This window comes from Neolamprologus multifasciatus, chromosome 22 (assembly GCF_963576455.1).
Source record: "Neolamprologus multifasciatus chromosome 22, fNeoMul1.2, whole genome shotgun sequence".
NCBI classification, from domain to species: Eukaryota; Metazoa; Chordata; class Actinopteri; order Cichliformes; family Cichlidae; genus Neolamprologus; species Neolamprologus multifasciatus.
The window spans coordinates 11,014,759-11,036,033 of record NC_140459.1 but is presented as its reverse complement, the minus strand read 5'-3'; the positions used below and the strand labels follow the sequence as shown (position 1 = coordinate 11,036,033).

Here is a 21,275-nt window from a genome sequence, read left to right as displayed (position 1 = left end):
AGCACCACCTGGTGGACACACTTCACAACTGACTTTTAAATGAAAACAATCTGCAAGCAAAGTTTTAAGTTTTTTCTTTCTTCTTGTTTGAAGTTTGACTGTCTCTTTTCCATTCCCCAGCAAGGGCCACGACCTTAAATACGACACAAAAACATGTATTGATAATGAAGCATCGAGCTAGGCTTAAGGTTACAGCTGAGACGAGAAGGAAGGGAAAGGATGCCGTTGAACTGGTAACCTAGTGCCATTTGCTCAATAGGTCAATAGCAGACGTTGTGGAAAGAGAAGGCTCTTGCGCGCCGACTGAAACCAATCCCAGGGCATTGCTGGAGGGCAGGTGGTCGTCACACGCAGTGACACTGCTGCGGCCTTGACCTGAGAGAATATGGTTTCGATTTTCCTTTTGTTGCATTGTGAACTTCAAGAGGTTAAAAGCAGTTTAAGTGACTCGGCTTTACTTTTTGAGAAGTGATAGCTAGTCTCTCTCTTTTTCAAGGTTGGGAATAATGTGGTGTGTCAATTCTAGTGCTGAAACAACAAATGAGTGAGAAGGCGAGAGATTACTTTCAAAGGTAAGGGTTGCTCAACATTGAAATTTTATAAACTGGAAATTTGAATCTTAAATGTAACACCCTCATTTACTGTGGAATTTCACATCTATACATGATGTTTTGCTGAGTTATATTTTTATGAATTGTATTGCAAAACAAACTGATATCAAGGGTTGCATGAGAATACTGGGCAGTTTAGTGTGTCTAAACTGGTTAGTTTGCACTGTATGTATGTATACAGTATGCTTGGTTTGAAGTACAAAGGTGAAATAAATGACTCTGAGCATGGCATGGTTGTTGCCAGACGGGCTACTCTTAATATCCCAGAAACTGCTGATCTACTGAGATCTTCCCACACAGTCGTCTCTAGCGTTTACAGAAAACTCCATTATAAAATGAGCTGGGCTAAGGCTATCCAATCTAAACCTCAACATCTGACATGGAAGACAACGAGGAAAAAAATGTGCTCGTATTGGAAGTTTTTTAATAACACATTTCAATATTGCAACAGCCATCAGATTTTCTCCTAACGGGTAAAAATCATTTAAAAACTAACAAAAACAAAAGAAACTTTTTTTTTCCAGTTGTATATTCCAAACATCAGAGTTTCTTGGCTATTGCCCTAAAGTCAAACAAATAAAACCCTTACACAGTGAGCAGATATTATATTCAACACATTGTTCTTCAAACAAATTATAAAAATAGATTTAGCATTTTCAAATACATATATACAATATTAAACATATCGTAATGGTCACAGCAACATATTGGGGGACAGAGCGGGAAACCTCTCCGGTTTCATTCATCGTGGTGAAGAGGTCCAGGCTGTTTTGTAGTCTTGTGTGTCTGTTTAAAAGGTGTATTTTTGGATATGTGTGATGCGTTTTATAGCAAAAGGAGGGTACAAGGAGGGACATTTTTACCAAATTGAAATCCTTAACTTAATTCCAATTAATTTTTGCACCTTCTACTGTGAATCTGTAATGCCCCGATAAATGTCTTCCCCAACCAAATGGAAAAGCCAGATAGCTGTACACAGGGAATTCTGGGAGTTAACTGGAAAAAGTGCAACCATATAGTCTGATGGAGCATGATATTAACAGCAACATAAATTTAAACCTGACAATCCAATAGCAACCAAAAGGAAAAAAAATATCATTGATGTTCTGTAATACTGTATCCGTACTGCAACACACACACGCGCACACACACACTGTAATGTGTATACAGCAAATCTAAACGGTAACAAACCTAAAATTAACTGTTGCAACTCCAGCGTATAGAAATACACAGATACTGTGTGCTGACAGTAAAAATCCTCCAGTGTTCCTCTCACTTCCTCTTTACAAAATACTTTGTTCAGGTACAAACTCACAGTCGAAATAAGTCAACGGATCAAAAAACGAAACAAGACAACTGCTTTGCTCAAATTATTATTTTTTTAAATACTTAAGTTTAAATAAACCATCCCAACATCCTCTCTGGAGAGGTCTGTGTTGCAGTCTGTAAACATAAATAAATATGGATAAATATCTAAAATCAGACCACCTTCCAGAGATAGCCCGAGTCCTATACAGAGTAATAAACATTGTAGTGAGAGCCTTTGGAGAGGAGGATCGTGTTATCCAGATGAAATCCAGCAAACTAAAGGGAATGATTTAAGCTTTAAATGCACACAGAAAGCATGGAGAAGAAGAGAAAGATATAGGGACTAAAGCAAACGTAGTTAGGAGTAGCGAAACAGACAGCGACGTACAACAAATTCATGAACAATCAAAAACACATTTTCAACCCTTTGCTTTACAATTTCATCCTGTAGCGATTGTTTCACCATCAGTAGTACCAAACAGGATAAATGAATGCTGATATCCCTGCTGAAAGAACAGCATAATATCAACACAAATATTTTTACTTAAGTCCGTTCATGCCATGAGCAAACTTTAGATAACGTATATAGCACTACAATGAATCCTCGCCCCTCTCATTCTGCCACTTTGCGGCTTCATCCAACCTCCGGCTTCACTAACCTGAATAGCACGGTCTTCCCAACCTGCTGCTTTGAAAACGCAAGTTACATTCCAGCCATGTTTATTCTTTAGAGTATTTCTTTACCATCTGATATTAGATCAGCTTTGACCGTTCTTGATGTGATTCTGTATCTTCGTAGTAAATCAGTTCCTGTTGATGTGAAATCAGCTGTGCTAGTTCTGAGGCATTGTTTTGACCCGAGGCCAATAAAATAGTTCCCTTCATCGAGAATATCTTGGTTTTAGTGAATTTATGTTGTAAAGGGATATTTCACCCCAAATGTTCACGCGTCTTCGAGCTCTAGTTCAAAATTGCTGTGCGCGTCTCTCCCACAGATCAGAGTTCGGCTTCAGACAGAGACATTTTTAATTTGTCTTTATGCACTGATCTAGAACCAGTAAGATGGAGCCAACGCAGGTGTTGAAGGTCAAAGTGCAGATAGAGGTCACAAAAAGTCACATGACATCACTCCTCTGCTATCCCCCCCCCCCCCGGTTATGACATGAACACAATGTCACAACTGATCGCAGTCTTCAAGGGGGACTTGTTGAAAAGAGAAAGGAAGGAATAAAGGAAGGCATGAGGAAGTGTGGGAAGGAGGAGTAAATAGATGAGTGCAGTTAGCTGAAAGATCAGCTCATCTATCTTTATGTATGGAAGAGCTCTCTCTCTCTCTCTCTCCTCGCCTCCACACCATCATCCATCTGCACACATGTAAGGATCTGCAGCAGCACGAGACTAGGTGAGTTGACCGTTTAGACCTGCACACCACGCCCGTGCATTTGGATGACCTGGGCTCTCAGAGTCTGGATGGCAGCCAGTATCAGCTTCTGGTGCTCCAGGGAAGTGATGCCAAGGCTCAATACATCTCTGTGAACACAAGATTTACAGAGATCAGAAGATGTGGATTGATTGTTTTTAACGATGCTTCGCTTTTATGATTTTTGTTTAACAAATATGTAAGACTGAAAAGGCAGTTTTAGTCAGCTTACTTTAAAATGCAAGCCAAACCCAAATGTTAAAAAACATGATGCAGTGGAATTCTAATCCTTTACGCTAAAAAATACACCATTACTGTATATTTGACCTAACAGTAAGGACAACAAGAAGACTGATGTTTTTTGCAGAAACATTTTTCTGTAGCAATCTTTATATGAAAGAGAATGAGGCTGCACACATATGTTTTCAGGGAATACCACTTCCAGTTTCTTAAATGTATTCGTTTGCGTCTTTATATTAATTCAGCGCAGACGCCCAGCTGTCTTAGATATGGCTGACGCAACTCTCTGACACACACCCCCTGAGCTCAGATGGGAAAGACGTCATTTTAGATTCAGATTAAGAGATTAATCTCAGAGTTCACTGGGTCAGTTTGACACTTTGAGGCTTTTAGAAAACTGGAAAGGTCTGCTGCTTCTTAGAAATTCCTTCACTGCTAATACTCAACACTGTAAATAAGAAACTCGTGTTCTTCGTGTCAAATTATTTTGACGCTAGTCAACATGTATGGTATAACAACTGCCATATTTAGACATATTTAAATGGAGCTAAAAAGGTTGGTGCCTTCTGTGACATCTCATTTTTTTTATATACAGTTAACATGTTTTATTATAAGTAAGTTATCTAGTAAATAAACAGCCAAATATTTGCTCAAACACAGGGTGATGTCTCCTTACCTACATATATCTTATAAACATTGATTCAGTTGCTTTTAAAGTCTTGAATATTAGCAGTTTTTTTTACTGGAATGAATTGGCTTCTCCCTTCATTGATCTGTGTTCTTATTCTTTTATTAAGGTACCCTTCTGTTAAAAAAATGTCATGAAAAGGTCACACAGTCAGAATTGTACAAAACTACTCACTGTACAGTCATTCGTGCCACAGACTCCAAGTAGCAGTATCCCGCAGCAGTGAAGTTGTCCTTGTATCGGCCCATGTCTACTGCATCCAGCCACTCTCCAACAGAGTTAAAAGATGGGAAGGTGGGGAGAGGCCTGTCAGCTAGTGTAATGGATGAACTCAGGGTTCTATAGTGGGGGAAATAACGATTAAGGCTTTGTAAAAGTAACTTTTTAAAAAAAATGTATACATTCAAGGATCTACTCCAACTCATGTAGTCATGAGACTGTACCTTCGCGCCAGCGTGGAGGAACCGATACCATCAGGCGAGCGAATGCTCTTGCTGAGGGCCGAGTGGATCTGACTGAAGCTTGGCCTCTCCGTCCTCTCCTTCTGCCAACAGTCCAGCATCAGCTGATGGAGATGTGGAGGGCAGTTAACTGGAGCTGGCAGCCTGAAACCGTCCTCGATGGCCTTTATCACCTACGCACAGAAAGAGGAAATCGATAATATCAGATTAGAAATTAGTTTTGTGATTTTCCAGTACTCATGGTATAATTGGATACATTCTTAAAGAGCATGTCTGAGTGGTAGGGCAGAGTGGGAGAGGTGAACGAGGATGTAGAGAAGTTTTGTCCTACTTTCAAAGTTCAATAAGATGCTTAAAACCTTTTCCCCTTGCAGTGGACTTGCTTAGTTGCCAAGAATAGAAGTCTTACAGAACAGAACAGAAGACTGTATAGGTCACACGTGGAAAAAATAATTAAATAAAAGTACATAATAATCACACTACCTAGAATGTCCCACTGTATGGCTTAAAATCTAAAACTGACCTTGCAAGCCTGTGGAAACTGTAATACTTAGATTTCACAGAGATATCATCACCCTAATATGACTGGAATACATTATGTTTTTGGTAATAAAAAGGCTCCAGAACTGTACAGCAGGTATGCAATCACAGAGGGGAAAAAAGAGCCCCTGCAAATTTGTTCACAACTAACTGATGCTGTATGCAGACTGAAAGGTCAGTTAGTGGGATATCCACTGTCACTTGGAGTACTTCACATGATACTTACTGGGTATCACAATAACAGCACCTTTTCATTTCCATTAATACAATATGCGGTAGCTCTTTGTATTGGGGGGAAAAAAATCAAACCAGCCAAGTTTGAAATACCAGAAACATTAAAGCAATGAAACAAACACTCCATTAAAAAGTCTGTGCTTTCTTAAATACTCCCCAAAAGATAAACATTCAAATTTCAGAAAATGTTTAATCTCTGCTCAGCATCATCACCAGGCCTCTGAAAACTCACTGTCTTCAAACAGCAGTACTTGAAAGCATCCTTCCAGACTCTTGATGTTCTTTACTGCTCCATCAAGCTAATGTCGCCCCCTATTAAAAATCATTCACTCAAACACGCCGCGAGACATTTCCTTTCAGTATATCTAGGGACATGGGATATATCCTCCACCGCAACCACTCTAAGAAATACAATCTCCTGAAAGGAGGCAATAAAGTCTGAGAATAATCACAAAAATGACATCCATCAGCAGCATTAATTCCTAAAACACTCTCTTCTCTCTCTGCCTACCCGGCCACCCACTTCCCCACTCCACCATCCTCTCAGCCCCTTAAGCTTCTATCTCAGTAAAGAGCATTCATAAAATGCTTTTCAGCATTTGACATTTTCCATTTAATCAGAGCCGGTAGGTAAAGGGCACGACGGATCACAGGTGGACAGGCCGACCAACAATTCCGTTATGATATAATGTATCAATTTAAAGTGGATTAATATCCCTGGCGCTCTACAAGCTTGATCTTTGCCCTCTCAATTGGAAAGTTTGATAATATAAACCATGCTGAGATGAAACTTTCTCCAGCTTTATAAAAGGGCACTAACAAAGAGTATTAAAAAGCTACCTATTCTTGTGCTCGCTGAATAACTCATGCATATTAATTTGGGACATTCAAAAATGGAACATGCAAGTAATCGGTTGCTTTACACGTAGCTGACTGCAGAAAGTGTAGTCTTTATGATAAAATTCATTTGAAAAGGCATTAGGATGATGAAAAATAATATGTCTTGAAAAAAGCTCTTTGCTGATAATGCCTCGAGTGTCACTGGCCTCACTAATAAGAAAAGCAGTAACAAGGATCTGCTGTCTGTTGTCTCATATGCAGACCTGTATCCTGCTTTCAGCTATACTATAGAGGCATGACATCCTTAAAAAGGGGGGGGAATATAAACCTATAAAGAGTGACAAGGAAAATAGGCCCACCCACAGTGACTTTTAAAGGTTGCTAGTGGTGGCAGGGTCCTATTAACTGGACAGTCACTCCTCTCAAATAGTGCTTTACATTTCTTGAAATAAGCTGACTATTTTCTGAGAGATTTTCTACACTTAATAGCAGGGTGGCAGGCAGGGATAGGCGGTGGACACTAGAAGGGGGTCAATGCATCCTTAAGAGAAAACAGGATTGGTCATGGAGCTGATGCAGACTTAAAGAGGGGGACTTAGGACCTGCAATAGCTCTCAGAGGTACTGTGGCTTCTCGGTTTTCTATTAATAAGATGCATGGTGGGCACAGATAGAAAATTCATTGATAAAAAAAAATTAGAGAGCGGCAAAAGAGAGAGAGGTAGGGTACAAAAGTATAGAAATTAATATTGAAATTGGAGCAAGGAATATGGAGAATTTAAATGCACACTTACATCCTGGTTGCCCATATCCCAGTAGGGTCTCTCGCCATAGGACATGACCTCCCACATGACAATGCCAAAGCTCCAGACATCTGAGGCAGAGGAGAAACGATGGTACTGGATGGCTTCTGGAGCGGTCCACAGCACCACACTTTTCCCTCCATGCTGGCGGAGAGGAACAGGAGAGGTAAGACAAGATGTAAAAGGGTGTGGAGAGTTCACCAAAGTAAAGCTTTAATATTCTCTTTGAAAAGCTTTGAGCATATTTCCAGCAGATCAAAGGAACCGTTAGGAGATTGGGTTCACCTTGGACTGAAATCCTAAAATAACCATAGAAACACTGGATTTTTCTCCCCCTCTACCTCAAAGCCCATGTGACCTCACCTGAACTTGACATAACATATGATAATTCCCATTTGATCAGACTCATTAAGAAAATATGCCCTACATGTGTGAGTTATTAGATGTATAAGGTTGCAGAAAAAAATGTTATCTCACCAGCGTGGTGTAGATGGCCTCTATTTTGTCCTCCTGAAGAGGTCTGAAGCCAGACACCTTGCAGCCAAGGTTGGAGTTAACCAGCACCTGCGATTTGGAAAACAGGCTGATTAGCATGGCTTACATTTGGAGGGGAAATGCTCACAGTATGAGAGCTCACTACCCTGGTGGGCAAAGCTCTTATCACACCAGGGACAATTGATTGTTTACGAGAACAGATGTTCCTGATTTTCCACAACATGACCACTGTATCTGTAGTTTGATAGACGGCCTCTTTTATGAAAGACAAAAAACCCCAAACCAAACAAAACACACACACACACACACAGTCGTGTTTTCATATCCTTGTGGGGACATCTAATTGGCATAATGCTTTCCCTAGCCGTTTACCATAACCGTAACCACCAAAAATGAAAGCCTAACTCTAACCCTAACCATAACCTAATTGTAACCCTGACACTAAAACCACATTTTGAGTCTCAAAAATGCCTTCAAACTTGTGGGGACGGGAATTCGGTCCCCATAAGGGGTGTTGGTCCCCACAAAGATATGTAAACATGGTACACACACACACACACACACACCTCTAATGAAACGTGGGTGACACAATAATTTAGACAGTTTTGTCTAATTTTCAGCTTCATGTAGTCTTTCAGTAAAAAATCTACAGGTGAGTGCTTTCAAAGATGTTTGCAGACAAGAACGAATTGTAGTCTGCAAAAACTCATTACAGAACATGACATCCTGTTCATCACACCATACCCTGTCCTCTATCATCTACTCCCACCTGCTCCCCTTACCTTGTGCGCGGCGAGCCGTTTGTGGACAAAGCCCATTTCGGTGAGGTACTTCATCCCCGACGCCACTCCGGTCAGCATATCCATCAACTGCATTATACTCAACTGGCCTTCATGTTTCTGAGGTTACAGAAGGAAAAAAAAGAAAGATGAAGAAGAGGTGGGAGAGAAGATTGTGAACAGGGTGAATGGAAGGGGGAGAAAAAAAGCACATGTGCCTCTGCTTTACAATGTTGTGCTTGCTGAGCTGAAAACCTTTATTTGGAGAATAAAAACAAACAGGCCATTAATTCATACCATTATAAACCACAGTGAAGTGGTTCACAGAGCAAAGGGGCACACTAACAGTTTACAGAGGCTTACAGCAGCTTTGAGCAGAAACACTCCATTTGTGCAGTTAATTATGCTATGTTTTCCTTATTACAGTAATAAGCACAAGAATTGCTGCCCTAGGACCACATTATATTAATGGTATATTTAGGACAAGTAGAACAAAAGTGTTGTTAGTGCAGCTGCTTGAAAACAGAGAGTAGTAATGAGTAATTATAGTTTAATAATGAGCATCAGCACATATATTTAAGATGAATTCACAGTAATGAAACTTACCCTAAGGAATGAATCTAAGGCTCCGTTAGACATGCACTCCACTATGATCATCATGGTGTTTCCTGGACAAAGACATGACAGAGGGCATATATGAACAATTGAAACGGGGATAAAATTGCGAAGTCAAGGGAAAAAGGGAAGCAATAGCATGATAATAGAGACATGGAGGAAAAGGGAAGGAATAAAGTGAGTCTAGTCCACTTGGCAAGCATTGTGCGAAGCCATTCTTCACTCGGTGAACTGTAGTGAAGCCTGGAGAACCTGTGCGCTGCCCTGGCTGTCTCAGCAAGTTTAACGACCCTGAAACACTCACACACGCACGCTCTTACTGTGCACAGTAGCATGCGTTCATATACACTACTCACGTGCTCACACACATACTGTGCCGAGGCCCAGATGGCAGGGATCCAGTAGTGCTATGAAGTGCACGGAGGAGGGAAATGAAAATAAAACTGCAGTTGTTGGAAGGGAGACGAAAGGAGGAGAAGATTGCGGGAGGTTGAGACAGTAAGATAAACCTTGACAGATATGTAAACAACTTTACATCTACAAACACATATTCTAGGATGGAAAGGTGGTCTGATCAGTCCTGACAGTTTATGCAGGCATAATACAAGAATGATAAATTGCCACTGTAAAATCCCCGGTTGCCAGTTTCCCAGCATTACTACGCTTTTAGGAAGCTATTTGAAAAGGTTACCAAACATGCTGTGGGAAGTGAGAGCCAGGGATGCTGCCATAATTTGCCAGCCATCATGTAATTAATGTGAGCTGGATAATGAGTCTGTGGTTGAACGGGCTTGGAATGGCCGATGTGTTCAGCTACAACCGTGGACCGAGTAGAATCATATTCTGTTTTAAAAGATGTCACGAATGTGGGCAAATTCTGAAGGGAAACAAAAACACAGAAGACATACTTTGAAACATATCTAAAAGCAAAGTCTTGACCTTTGTGGCACGGTGATGTTTTAAACTTTGGCAAAACTCCATCAGTCTATATAGAGACGAGAAAACAAAGCCTAGTGAAGCAACTTGCGACGTGGGAGCAATGTCACATTCTTGTAGGAGAACAGAAAGTCATCATAACCCATCATGCAATATGTCATAGTACTGACTGAGATGAGATGGCTATGCAGTAAAAACTATTTCTTGTGGTTATCTACAAGAACAGTTGTTTGCAGTCCTGCTACCAGCTGTTCCAGGTCTCCCACACTGTGATTTTTTTCTGCTACTCTCACTTTTTTTGATAATGATTATAATAGGTTTAAATAGTGACTTCATTGATCACCCATTTGACAGAGCACATGCCTCTAAATTATGAATAGAAAGATTTGTGTAGAACAAAGGGACAATAGGTGGTATTTTGCAGTTGAGTGAGATGTATTGGGCGGATGGAAGGGGGGCTAAATAAGAATCCGGTGGGGGTGTAAGTGATGTAAAGCAAGTGATTTGTAGTCTAACGGCATGTGGGCGTGCGTGGGTGTGTGTGCAAAGATTTGTGATTTCGTGCCAAGTGAAGAGGCAGGCGAGCAGGTGTCTGTGTGTTTGTCAGTGATGGTAAAGAAAAAGTGAGCATATGGGACAGCGTTTTCGTGTGTGCGTGGTGAGGAGTGTGCACGTGGGTTTTCGATGAATGTGTGTATGTGCGCATATGATGGTGGGAGGGATTGGAGTGCATCTCAGGGCCCCGCTGGGTCTCTAGCACCAATTACTGTACCCTGCACATCTGCTGCCATCCTACTGAGCACAGAGTGTGCTGGGGCACCGTGCCCACATACACACACACACACACACACACATACAAACATCACCAAAAAGCATCGCAGCGGCAGTAACAAAAACTTCACAAACTCCTTAAAGCTTCTCCCTTCACCTGCCATTCCCATTAACCTCTACCTCATCTTCTGTGTCTCTCATGTCTCTTTCTTCAGTCTCCTCCCTTCAAGTTTTTTCCCCCACTCTCCTTCCATTCTGTTTTCGCTCTTGGACCTCAATTGCTATCTGTCAGCAGAAAATAGACCTTGATGTAGCTCCGCTGCTGCTAGCATAAGGCATCCATCTACCCACCCTGCTTTCTCCTTTTCAAACTTTACTTCTTGTTCCATCCTCCTCTTTTGCCCTCGAAAGCGCTGACCCCCTCCACGTGTGAGTTATTGAGGTATCTGGAGTGTCTTAGCGTTCCTCCCGTGTCCCTTGCTACTCCCTTTTACCCTCTCTGTATGCAATTTTAAGATGCTCAAATCCCAATTACCCCCTTTTCAACAGCCTTATTTCCTTCAACAACTGAGCTGGTCAAACTGTAGAATTTTCCCCTGATCCTTGGATTCCTACGTTTTTTCCACTTTATGCTTCTTTTCATCTATACCCATTTTCCTTTGTTTTCCCATTCTTTTCCCAGTGGTATCCCCTTACTACTATACTACCTTTCTGTTTCTGCTCTCTGCACAATATCCCTCTCTCCCTCCTTTCTTACCAGTGGTGATAACACCCTCCAGCCGGATTATGTTAGAGTGGTCAAATTGCCCGAGAATGCCAGCTTCGCTAAGAAAGGAACGGCGCTGCTTGTCAGAACAACCAGCCCTTAACGTCTTTATGGCCACAGGCAGCTCTCTCTTACTGGGCAGCTTCAGGCAGCCACGGCACACCTCCCCAAAGTCACCTGTGGGGGGAGACAAACAGAGGTCGTGATCAGTGTCAACGGATGCACAGAAAGAGAGCGCTGAGGGAGAAAAACATCAAAAGAATGTGAGAAGAAATGAGTAAGGGTTCGACTGAAGGGGATAGAGGGGGAAGCCAGACTTAGATGAAGAAATACTACTTCATGTTGGGAAGAAAGAGTGATGACATTGAGAGAAAAAGATGAAATACAAAGGGATCAAAGAGAGATCAAAGATGGAGTAGAGTGCAGGTGAAACACCGAAGCATCTACTAGAGGCAAATACAATAGCCACAATAGTTTAGCGCAATTTTGGCAAAGGTCTGCAAGTTCCCAAATTTGATTGAACTGGATGCCAATTCAGCCTCAAAGCAGATTCAGAGAAAGTGCAAAAAGACACAGAGTTGACTTTGAAAGGTTTCTAATACTTTGGCTTTCTTTTTAACACAGGACAATATATTTTATCATTTTTGTTATAATATTTGGAAAATTAGTGGATTAAAATTGGTTGTCATTCACAATTTCTACTGTGCTATATACTGCTTTTGATTATATCCTCATTCCTAAAATGCACTGGCATGCTTAGCAAAATCTAAATGAAACAGAGGGAGTTATTCAACCCAATCTATTTAATATTTCATGTAGCATAAATACTACAAAGACAACATGAGAGACGGATTTATATTTGTTTAATTAAAAAAATATTCATTTTAAATGTAATGCCCGCAACATGTTTTTGTTCACTACTTCTTTGAACAGGAAACGCTCACTGTAGTTATGCTTCCAAAACCTCTCAAAGCAGAAATATTATCCAGCAAGTTGCCTTTTCAGATATGGAAGCTCACATGTCATGTGCAATACTACTACAACAAACTAGATGCTATTTTGTTAAACCACAGTATAGCTTTCTAGTTCTCCTCAATCTTAAAGGAGCTTGGAGCTTAAAGGATAAACAATATGTGTACAATTCCATTGAGTATGTACAATGACAGTAAAGGGCTTTTCTATTCTATTCTACCCCACTCTAAAATTGCTGAGCCCACGCACCCTTTCACTGAGTGGTGAAGCCCATCATCTCTGGGATGAATAGTGGAATCTGAGATGCTTTCTTGTGTATAATCATGTACCTGTGTGCACAATTCTCTCGATCTTGATGCTCGAGTTGTCCAGCTCTTTGGCAAAGGCGTGGACAGCCTGAAGCAAGTCTTCGCAAGTCTCGGGGTCAATGTAGGTCCTCCGTGTTGGGATCTTAACTGCAGTGGTATAAACACACAAACATATTTATATAGTTTTAAAACTGGTGATATAAAATGAGACATGTGTTTTCTACACTTTGTAAGACAGTACATCATTTATTGTGCACATTCTTTATAACGTCTGAAGTACCCAGCAGCAACATATCCACATTAGATATAAAGAAACTCTCCCAGACTGGCTGGACCTCGCTCTCAACACAAAGCAGAGCATTTCTAAAGTCTGCATCGCTTTGTGTTCTACTGAGGCTACCATCAGTGAAAGGAATTGCTATGTCTGTCTCCTTCAAGAAAGACTTTCTCTGTGTATGATAGTTGAACATTAGACCAAAATGTTGTGTCTGGAAAGAAGGCTTTGCTCTTTGATCTCCAGCCTGAAATCAATACCAGAGTTTTACCATTGATGTTTGAAAATGCTGAAAAGCTTTCTTCTATCAAACTCTACATAGCTCTATATAACTGTAGGGTTAAGGTAAATATCTCAGTTCTTAGTCAGTTTTTCAAGGTTATAATAGCCAAATATAACCCATAATGCAAAGAGAGGATTTGAGGGGTGAGGGGGGGTGGGGTGGGGGTGGGGGGGAAAATCTGTCTGTCATTTTATTTAAAGGATGAAAAAATAACATATACTTCCATTTCTTTATTCATAACTTGCCTTACTCTCCGTTTTATTTGTTGTGACCTTGCAAACTCCTGGGAGACAAAGTAAGATCAAAGGCTTTGAGTGCTCAAGTCTTACTGGGTTTCCTCCACAAGGCTTTATTCAGATCACACGGCTCTTCCACAAGGGTTTTTGTCTTTTCAAAATGTTATCGCTCTAACACACACATACGCACGCAAAATAACAGACACACACGACCAAAATACAATCTTCAGTCAGAAACTGGGACAAGCATAATAGACTTAAAAATGCTGAGGCAGAAAAACCCTAGTCACATGGTGCTTATAGTTGCCTTGCTCTTTTGCTGTAAGTTTCACACTCTAGGTTAAAAGAAACCCTCAAACCGCAATGTTGAAAATAAAAAAACAAACCTGGATGTGTTTTAATTTAGTAATTCAAAAATTACTTAATAATTTTTCTCTGACATATCCACACAAATTGCCTCATTTCTTTTACCAGCATCTACAAAATCACTACTGTGAGGCTAATGAGACACAATAATTGGAAGTTTTACCTGACATTTAGAAATGAAAGGGATATCGACTCCAACTAGTTGACTGTACACATCAAAATAAACACTACTTGGTTTCTCAATGAGCCTTAGTTTTCTTTATCAGCTAACTGCCTGTTGTACTTACTGAATACCAACGGTAAGAAAATAAACTTGCCAGCAGGTAGTCAATGACCATTAACCACTGTATTATAGCTCTCAGCTGGATGACCTTTGACTCCTGTTACTACACTTTAAGGCTAATCTTCCAGGAAAAGGCCTGGTAGTACTCCCAAAAGCAGCACAGAGGCTCTCAAATGTGATTACAGTTTCAGATTGACCTGAGGGAAACTGTACTGGCTGCTTCAAAATGGCTTATTGATCTACCACACACACATGCTTACTTGTGCGAATAAACACACACGCTGATATGCTTCTCTCTCTGCATGTGTGTGTGTATGTTCTTTCCTATAGTAGCTTAAAATCAGACATACACACACAAATGCACAAAACACATAGCATCTGGGTTGGAAACATGAAGCTGAGCCTTAAATCTGCATTCTATCTAAAGGCCACCAGATGACGATACTTGTGGTTGCAATAAAGATTTCCTGTCTTACAGACATCGATGGGAAATCAGCTGACCTCTGGGTTTATGGGCTCAGTCACGCATTTTGTGTCTATTTTGTAAATTTTGTTCATACCATGTTTCAAAATGGAGGATTATCTGTGGTATGAAACCACGCAGTCATTGGCTTACAACTTGTCATTACCCAATGAGTACGCAGTTTCACAGTCAGACCCACCCCTTCCTGCCACATCCGTTTTCCCCCCTCTAGCAAAGCTGGAAACGCTGATCTTGAAGCTTCACAGCAGGACTTCAAAACCCAGTGCATAATGTCATGGTAGCTATGCCCATCTTTTACACAAATACAACATTACATCATACATATGCCAACATACCAGGAAAAATCTCTACTCCAGTAAAGACTTAATCTTCAATCTGCATTTGTAGACTAAACTGTTCAAGGTCAGTCTGCTTGAATGTACTTCCATCCATCCTCTTCCGCTGATCTAATTCAGGGCTGTGAGGGGACCAGTTGCCATAGGCTGAGTACACCCTGTACAAGTCGCCTGTCTGTCGCAGGTCTACTTGACTATAATCAACAGCCAACCTTTCAAGGCTAACTAACAAATAGCTTTGTTTTAGTATGTCACCTTTGTAGCATTTAGCTTTTCATGTTCATCCAGCACACATGCACTGCAGCGGCTGGTTAGATTCAGGGTTCACCGAGTTCTTGCTAGGCACACTCGAAGGGAAACTGAAACATATTCAAGAACATTTTCTTTCATTATAGACAGAAGAACACAAACTGCTTTGTGTCTTTCTCCGCTCATTTCCTTACACACCTTCTCTTGCCGTCGCTCTCTTAAGCAGAGTCAGACTATCGATGGCATTGCAAATGAGTCACGAGCCTCTTCTCCTCGCATTCATGGAATATGTGCCGAATATTTCTAGGTCACATACTCTGACATAAAACTAATATTCTGAACAGTGTCACTTATGATGAATCTCCTTCTCTGCCAGTTCACCTCATCACACTTCATCCCTCAAACCTCTTAGTGCGCCCTTCACTCACTCACTCACTCATTTACCCTCCTTTCCCCCTCCTTCTTCCTCTACTTTATTACTCACACGCTCATTTATTCACTTTTCGTCTCTCTTCCCCTGTCCTCACGCGTTAATATATGGTTGTAGAATGTGTTTTAAGAGTCTGGCAGGCGAACAGATGGGAGAAAAAAAAATCATAACACCCACTACTTTGCGTGATTCCAGCTCTTGGACAAAGCAGACCTGCAGGAACGCGAAAGCATGCTGCACTGGGTTTGCATGCACGGAACGCAAAACGGACTTTTGTGTTGAATAATGAGGAAAAATTTTTATATGGGTGTCCAAGTTTCGGAAAGAAAGGTGTGTGTGTGTGTGTGTGCCTCTGAAAAGCAGGCCAAAAATGTTTCGGTGTGTTTCTGTGTTTGTGTATATTACGTGCTTGTCAGCTGTTGGCATGTCTTTGTTTGGGAAGATTTAATTCCCATTCGCATGGCTTCGGCTCATTATTCATCAGATATAGTGCTCCAAACCTCTCTAGAGGGCTCAGTATGCTGGGAGATTAAACAACGCAAATGAGCACGAGCACACGCTTGCGCACTCACACACAATTAAAAAAAAAAGGAGAGAAAGCAAACTCTGCATGCATACACACATAAACTCTAAAACACACACACACACAGAGCCACCACATTAGCAAAGCACTGACAGGCAAACCCGCACACAAACACGAACAGATATGTCAAACTTGTTTCAATCTGTCACTGTCAAACAAAAAACCTATTAAGAGCTTTGTGACCAGAGGTTAAAAAAAGAGGTATTTACAACCTTGTAAAACAACAACATTTACTGTTCTGCTTTTGAAGCATAATCTCGCTTGTTGCCTGCCTTGTTCATGAGATTTTAGCCTTTTTTTATTCTTTTTCCACCCCTCATCTCCGGCTCTTTATCTTCCTCCTCCTCCCCCTGATTTCAATCTCTCCCCATCAAACTCAACCACGCACACACCACCTAATGGAGTGTGTCAGTGTGCTCAGAGTTGGCTAAGCATGCACTCAGAATTGCGAATCAAGGCTGCGGCGCTACTTAATGCCTCAAAAGTCATCTGTAATGCACGGCCATGTGTGTCCACATGCCATTCCCGCACTGGAATAGGAAAAGACAAAGTCTTTTTTCAGATTCCGCCTCCTGTCCCATACACTTTATACAGACACAGTGATGCTGTATAATACAATCATCACTTTTGTCACTTACATTGGAAGTAAAGTTCCTCATCTCCCTCTTGGGAAGCCTTACTGTAGCCACATTGCCTGCGAAGAAAGAGAGAGACGGTCATCAGAGAGAGTTTCTTTTTAATCCCACTTAGCAGACACAGGTAAATGGCAGAATCAGCTGCTCTTTATCTTGAGCCATGGTTATAAGTAGTAACTGCCAGGAGAGAAGAAGCAAAAATGAGAATATTGATAGAGGAGAAAGGATGTGGAGAAGCATTCATAAAGACCCCTGAAGTGTTCACTCATCAGAAAAGTCTGAGGCTCAGTGCCAATCCTGCCTATTTGAGTGTGCCACCGACTCACACCAATAGCCTTGCAATTGATACACTATTGTTGTTTCACCTTGAATAACTTTTTATCCAAGAAATGAATATATATATACACTTTGGCAACTGGACTGTCCTCATCCTTTGTCACCACAGGGGACTAAAGAGGAGCAAGCTCAATAGGATCTCACTGTTGATGGCTTCTGCCTGAAAAAAGCTTTTTTTTCTTTTCTTTGCATGCAACACAAATGCCACGCACACTCACACTGTCAGTGACAAATTAACATTTGGCTGGCTAAGAACAAACTTACTTAGAAAAATAGAGGAAAAACAAGACTAAAGAATTACTGAGGATATAATTAACAACATCAGAAGTTTTTCTAACAACTGGTTTCCAATAAAATATAGTCTACAAATACCAAAATATAGTATAAAAGTGTGCAAAAGTCTCAAGCCTCCTCTCATTTCTTTGTATATTCATAGGAAAACTGACAATGTTGCGCTGACTTATTGGAACATGTGCAAACTTACATGGAAATACAACATAAAAACCAGAAACAGAGTTTGTATAATTCAGTAATGGTAATTTCCAGGTTTTTCAATTCAGTTGTGCTTTTACTGCATTGGCAGTGTGTTTGGTTTTAATGTCATACTGAAAAATTAAGCAGATCCCAATCTGATGCTTTCCAGATGGCATTGCATGGCGGATCAAAATCTGACTGTATTTTGTTTTTTTGGAGTTCATAATTCCATCAGTGTTGACGAGATTTCCAACGCCACTGGCTGGAATCGTACTTTACAGATGGCTGTTGGCACTCACTCCTGTACCTCTCTCCTGATGTCATCCATAGATTTTGTTGATGATTTTAACCAAAACTATTTATTACTCGATGAGTGCCATTGCCACTGATTTTCAGTCCAGCTTTTGTATAATTTGGTAAACCTCAGCCTTTCCTTCCTGTATTTCTCTCCTAAAAATGGTATCTTGACACTACCCATTAGACCATTTCTGATGAGGCTTCGCTAAACACTAATTCTTATACATATGACTTTCAGATACTATTCATCTGCATTAGATAGTGTTTCAGGCCTGTCCCTTCTTTTGTCCAGTTTGCTCCCTTTTTTAAGGACACACTGCAAACTATGCTAAGGTATACCAAGTTGTTTAACCAAGTGTTCAAAACCTTTTCAAAAACATGACAAGAAAGTTTCGCTCCTTGGAAGTAAAATATAAAGAAATGAGGGGTAGTTTAAAATTTCTGCACAGCACATTTAAATGCTGTATATGGAATGAGAAGGTCAAGTACAAACATCTGAAAGTTTTCTTCAAGTGCCAATCTTGAGAGTGCTTTGTCCTTCAGGTCTTTAGCAAATCAGTTAAGCCTAAGCCTTTTAAAAGAACAGACGTGTATGTATATCTGCATCAATAATATCAACAAGTGAACATGGAACATACTTAACGTTCTGCTGCCATGGCTAGCAAAGACTGCTGTGGCTGTTTTGACAAAGAAGTCACAACGTGTCACAGTTAAGGCCTGAGCACAGATGCCACTGAGGTGTAGATTTATGTTTAAGTACAATATTATACCTGCTCAGGCAGGCATGTGTTAATGTGAACATCATAACATATCTGCACTACACAAAGAGCTGGTGCACAGCTGAGAGGGAGTATACAGAGAGCACGACAGTCGTATGTATGTGCACATGGGAATGTTAATGCGTGGCGTTTGTGCATGAGTGTGTCTGCACAAATTCATGTGGGTGCGCTTTACAGGATCCTGTTATATTGCATGTGCATGTCCCCGTGAGTTTTTATAAGGAGAGACGTGGCTGAGGGTGAGGCTGACACATCCCTCAGCCTGTGTAGCAGTTGGGTCTGAGACAAGGTCAGGACCCTGTCTGTCAAAACACACCAGCAGACACATGCACCACAACTCCTCAGGGCAGGAGATATCAGACAGGAGAGAGGAGACAAGAATTAATAGATAAGGGAGCACAGCGTAAAGGGAGCAAGGGGTGGGAATGGGAGGTAGATGAGAATGGAGGGCACCACGGTGCCCACGGAGAAAACAAGATGCAGGAGACCAAAGGGAGGAGTGGAGGTAAGGGAGCAAATAGCGAACGCGGCAAGGGGAGAAGGGCAAAGCAGTGGAGAAATCATCGAGAGAAATGAAGGAAGTACTGCTGCGACGAAGAGGCAGAGGAAGTGACATGAAAATAAGAGGTTGCGAACAAGAGGATAATTAGGAAGAAGGTTATGCAAGGAAGTTGAAACTTGAAGAGGCACACAGTATAGCCTATAAAGTAGACTGCAAGGAGCAGCGGAAGAAGCAAAGAGAGATGAAAAATATGCATCTCATAGATTAGAAAAGTGACAGAAAAACAGAAGCTAGGACACACAGCAGGATAAATCAACCATTTAAGCCCTGTACTCATTAAATAATTGCCAGAAATTGATATATATATATATATATATATATTTAAAATAGTATGCTTATTGAACCTTCTGACAAATGAAAAAAATAAGAGTTAATATCAATTAGCATATATGAGTTTTAATTCTTATCATATTTGCTACATCTGGCATCTTTTTGCAATTTGTTGCTTAAAAATATACGTTCAAATTAGAGACAAAGTCTCAAAAACTCACAAAAACCCATGTATCAAATATGATACACTAGGCATAAGGGGTTAAAGGAGTGACAACAAGCTAATAAGCATGAATACTAATGCCAAATACCAAGGAATGATGTAGTAGGAAGTAGTAGTAGCAGGAGTAGTGGTAGGGATGCATGAAAAAGACTCATAAATTGATTTATGTGACCATTTCCCTTTCTTCTTCTGAAATGTCATATATGTGACAAAAATGAAATAGCAGATGCAAAGTAGTACTCATTGGAAGGTTGCTTCTTATTGAGTAGGAATTCAATATGACTGGCCTTTACATTTTTAGTTTGATTTCAGATCTCGGTGGAGCGCAGTGGCGAGGATATAAATAAAACTGTGCTGAACCGCTTCATGAAAAAGGAAAGAAATGGTTATTATGATTCTCTCGGTATGAGGAAATGAAAGGAGACAGAAATGTGGGGCTAGGGGAGCAGGGAGAAAGAGACTACAGACATGCCAGTGTACCTGGGCATCAGCTCTGTGAAGGGAGGAAGAGGAGAAAGAAGAGGAGGAGGAGGAAGGGTGGAGAAGGAGGTCGAGAGCAGCACCACGCTAGCAGGAGTTACATTGGAAGAGCCTGAGCAGACGCTGCTGGGAAGAAAACAAGGAGGGGGTGCCATTGTCAATTCTGGCTCTTTTCATGAATTTAGTCATTCAACACAACTTTGGATCCAAAACAGATTTTTCTCTAAAATCTAATCACTGGAATCTAGTGGATGCTATCAAGTAAACATACAGTACAAAAAAATAAAAATAAATCATGTAATATACTATCAATTTTTTTTAAACAGACCTTGCAGTCTATTTCTAAAACTAGAATTACAAGAATTCTGGACTGATTTTTAAATTTCACAACTTCAAAAGAACCAGATGGCAGAAGGAAATGTGTGGATGGTGAATGCTAAAATTTCTGGCCAAACTCTGTCACTGTCTGCTCAGCTTCTTCAAATGTTAGTTTTGGCAAGACTTCATTTCTCTTTAAGCCGTATTCATGAGCAGATATGTTCTTTGGGAGGGGGGGAAAACAAACTTTTCATGTTGATTGACACTTCATTATTCACATCTGTGAAATCCTGTCAATTTAATTGAGCTATGCCAACAATTCTATTTTTCACAAATCTGCATTTTCATTTCCTAATATTATGTCATATGCATGAAGTGGATGGAATTTCTGTTTTAAATGCCACACAGTTTGATGCATAACCCCCCACTGTGACCTCAGCAGAAAACAATGTATATTTAAGACATGTTTCACAACCTTTGCAAAAACCTTAATGTAGAACCTCTAGCAAAACGACTGCATTAAGATTTTGCTGCTGTACTTAACAAATTAGTAGATTTTCCCTTTTTTTTATGTGAATAGCATTAACTATGG

At 40.6% G+C, this 21,275-nt stretch overlaps 1 protein-coding gene across 1 annotated transcript in view; it reads right to left on the bottom strand.

Annotated features, from left to right (window-relative positions):
* Positions 1-1,018: 1,018 nt before the first annotated feature.
* The window catches only part of epha10 (EPH receptor A10), a 164,755-nt gene continuing 144,498 nt past the window's right edge, over positions 1,019-21,275 (bottom strand). The window contains exons 9-18 of the mRNA XM_085149826.1: positions 16,948-17,003; positions 12,808-12,933; positions 11,498-11,683; positions 9,025-9,086; positions 8,422-8,538; positions 7,622-7,708; positions 7,136-7,288; positions 4,711-4,901; positions 4,442-4,606; positions 1,019-3,449 (exon numbers count right to left, since the gene is read on the bottom strand). Coding sequence (XP_085005952.1) covers positions 3,335-3,449; positions 4,442-4,606; positions 4,711-4,901; positions 7,136-7,288; positions 7,622-7,708; positions 8,422-8,538; positions 9,025-9,086; positions 11,498-11,683; positions 12,808-12,933; positions 16,948-17,003 — 1,258 coding nt within the window. The 3' untranslated portion in view covers positions 1,019-3,334. The remainder of the gene's footprint in view (positions 3,450-4,441; positions 4,607-4,710; positions 4,902-7,135; positions 7,289-7,621; positions 7,709-8,421; positions 8,539-9,024; positions 9,087-11,497; positions 11,684-12,807; positions 12,934-16,947; positions 17,004-21,275) is intronic.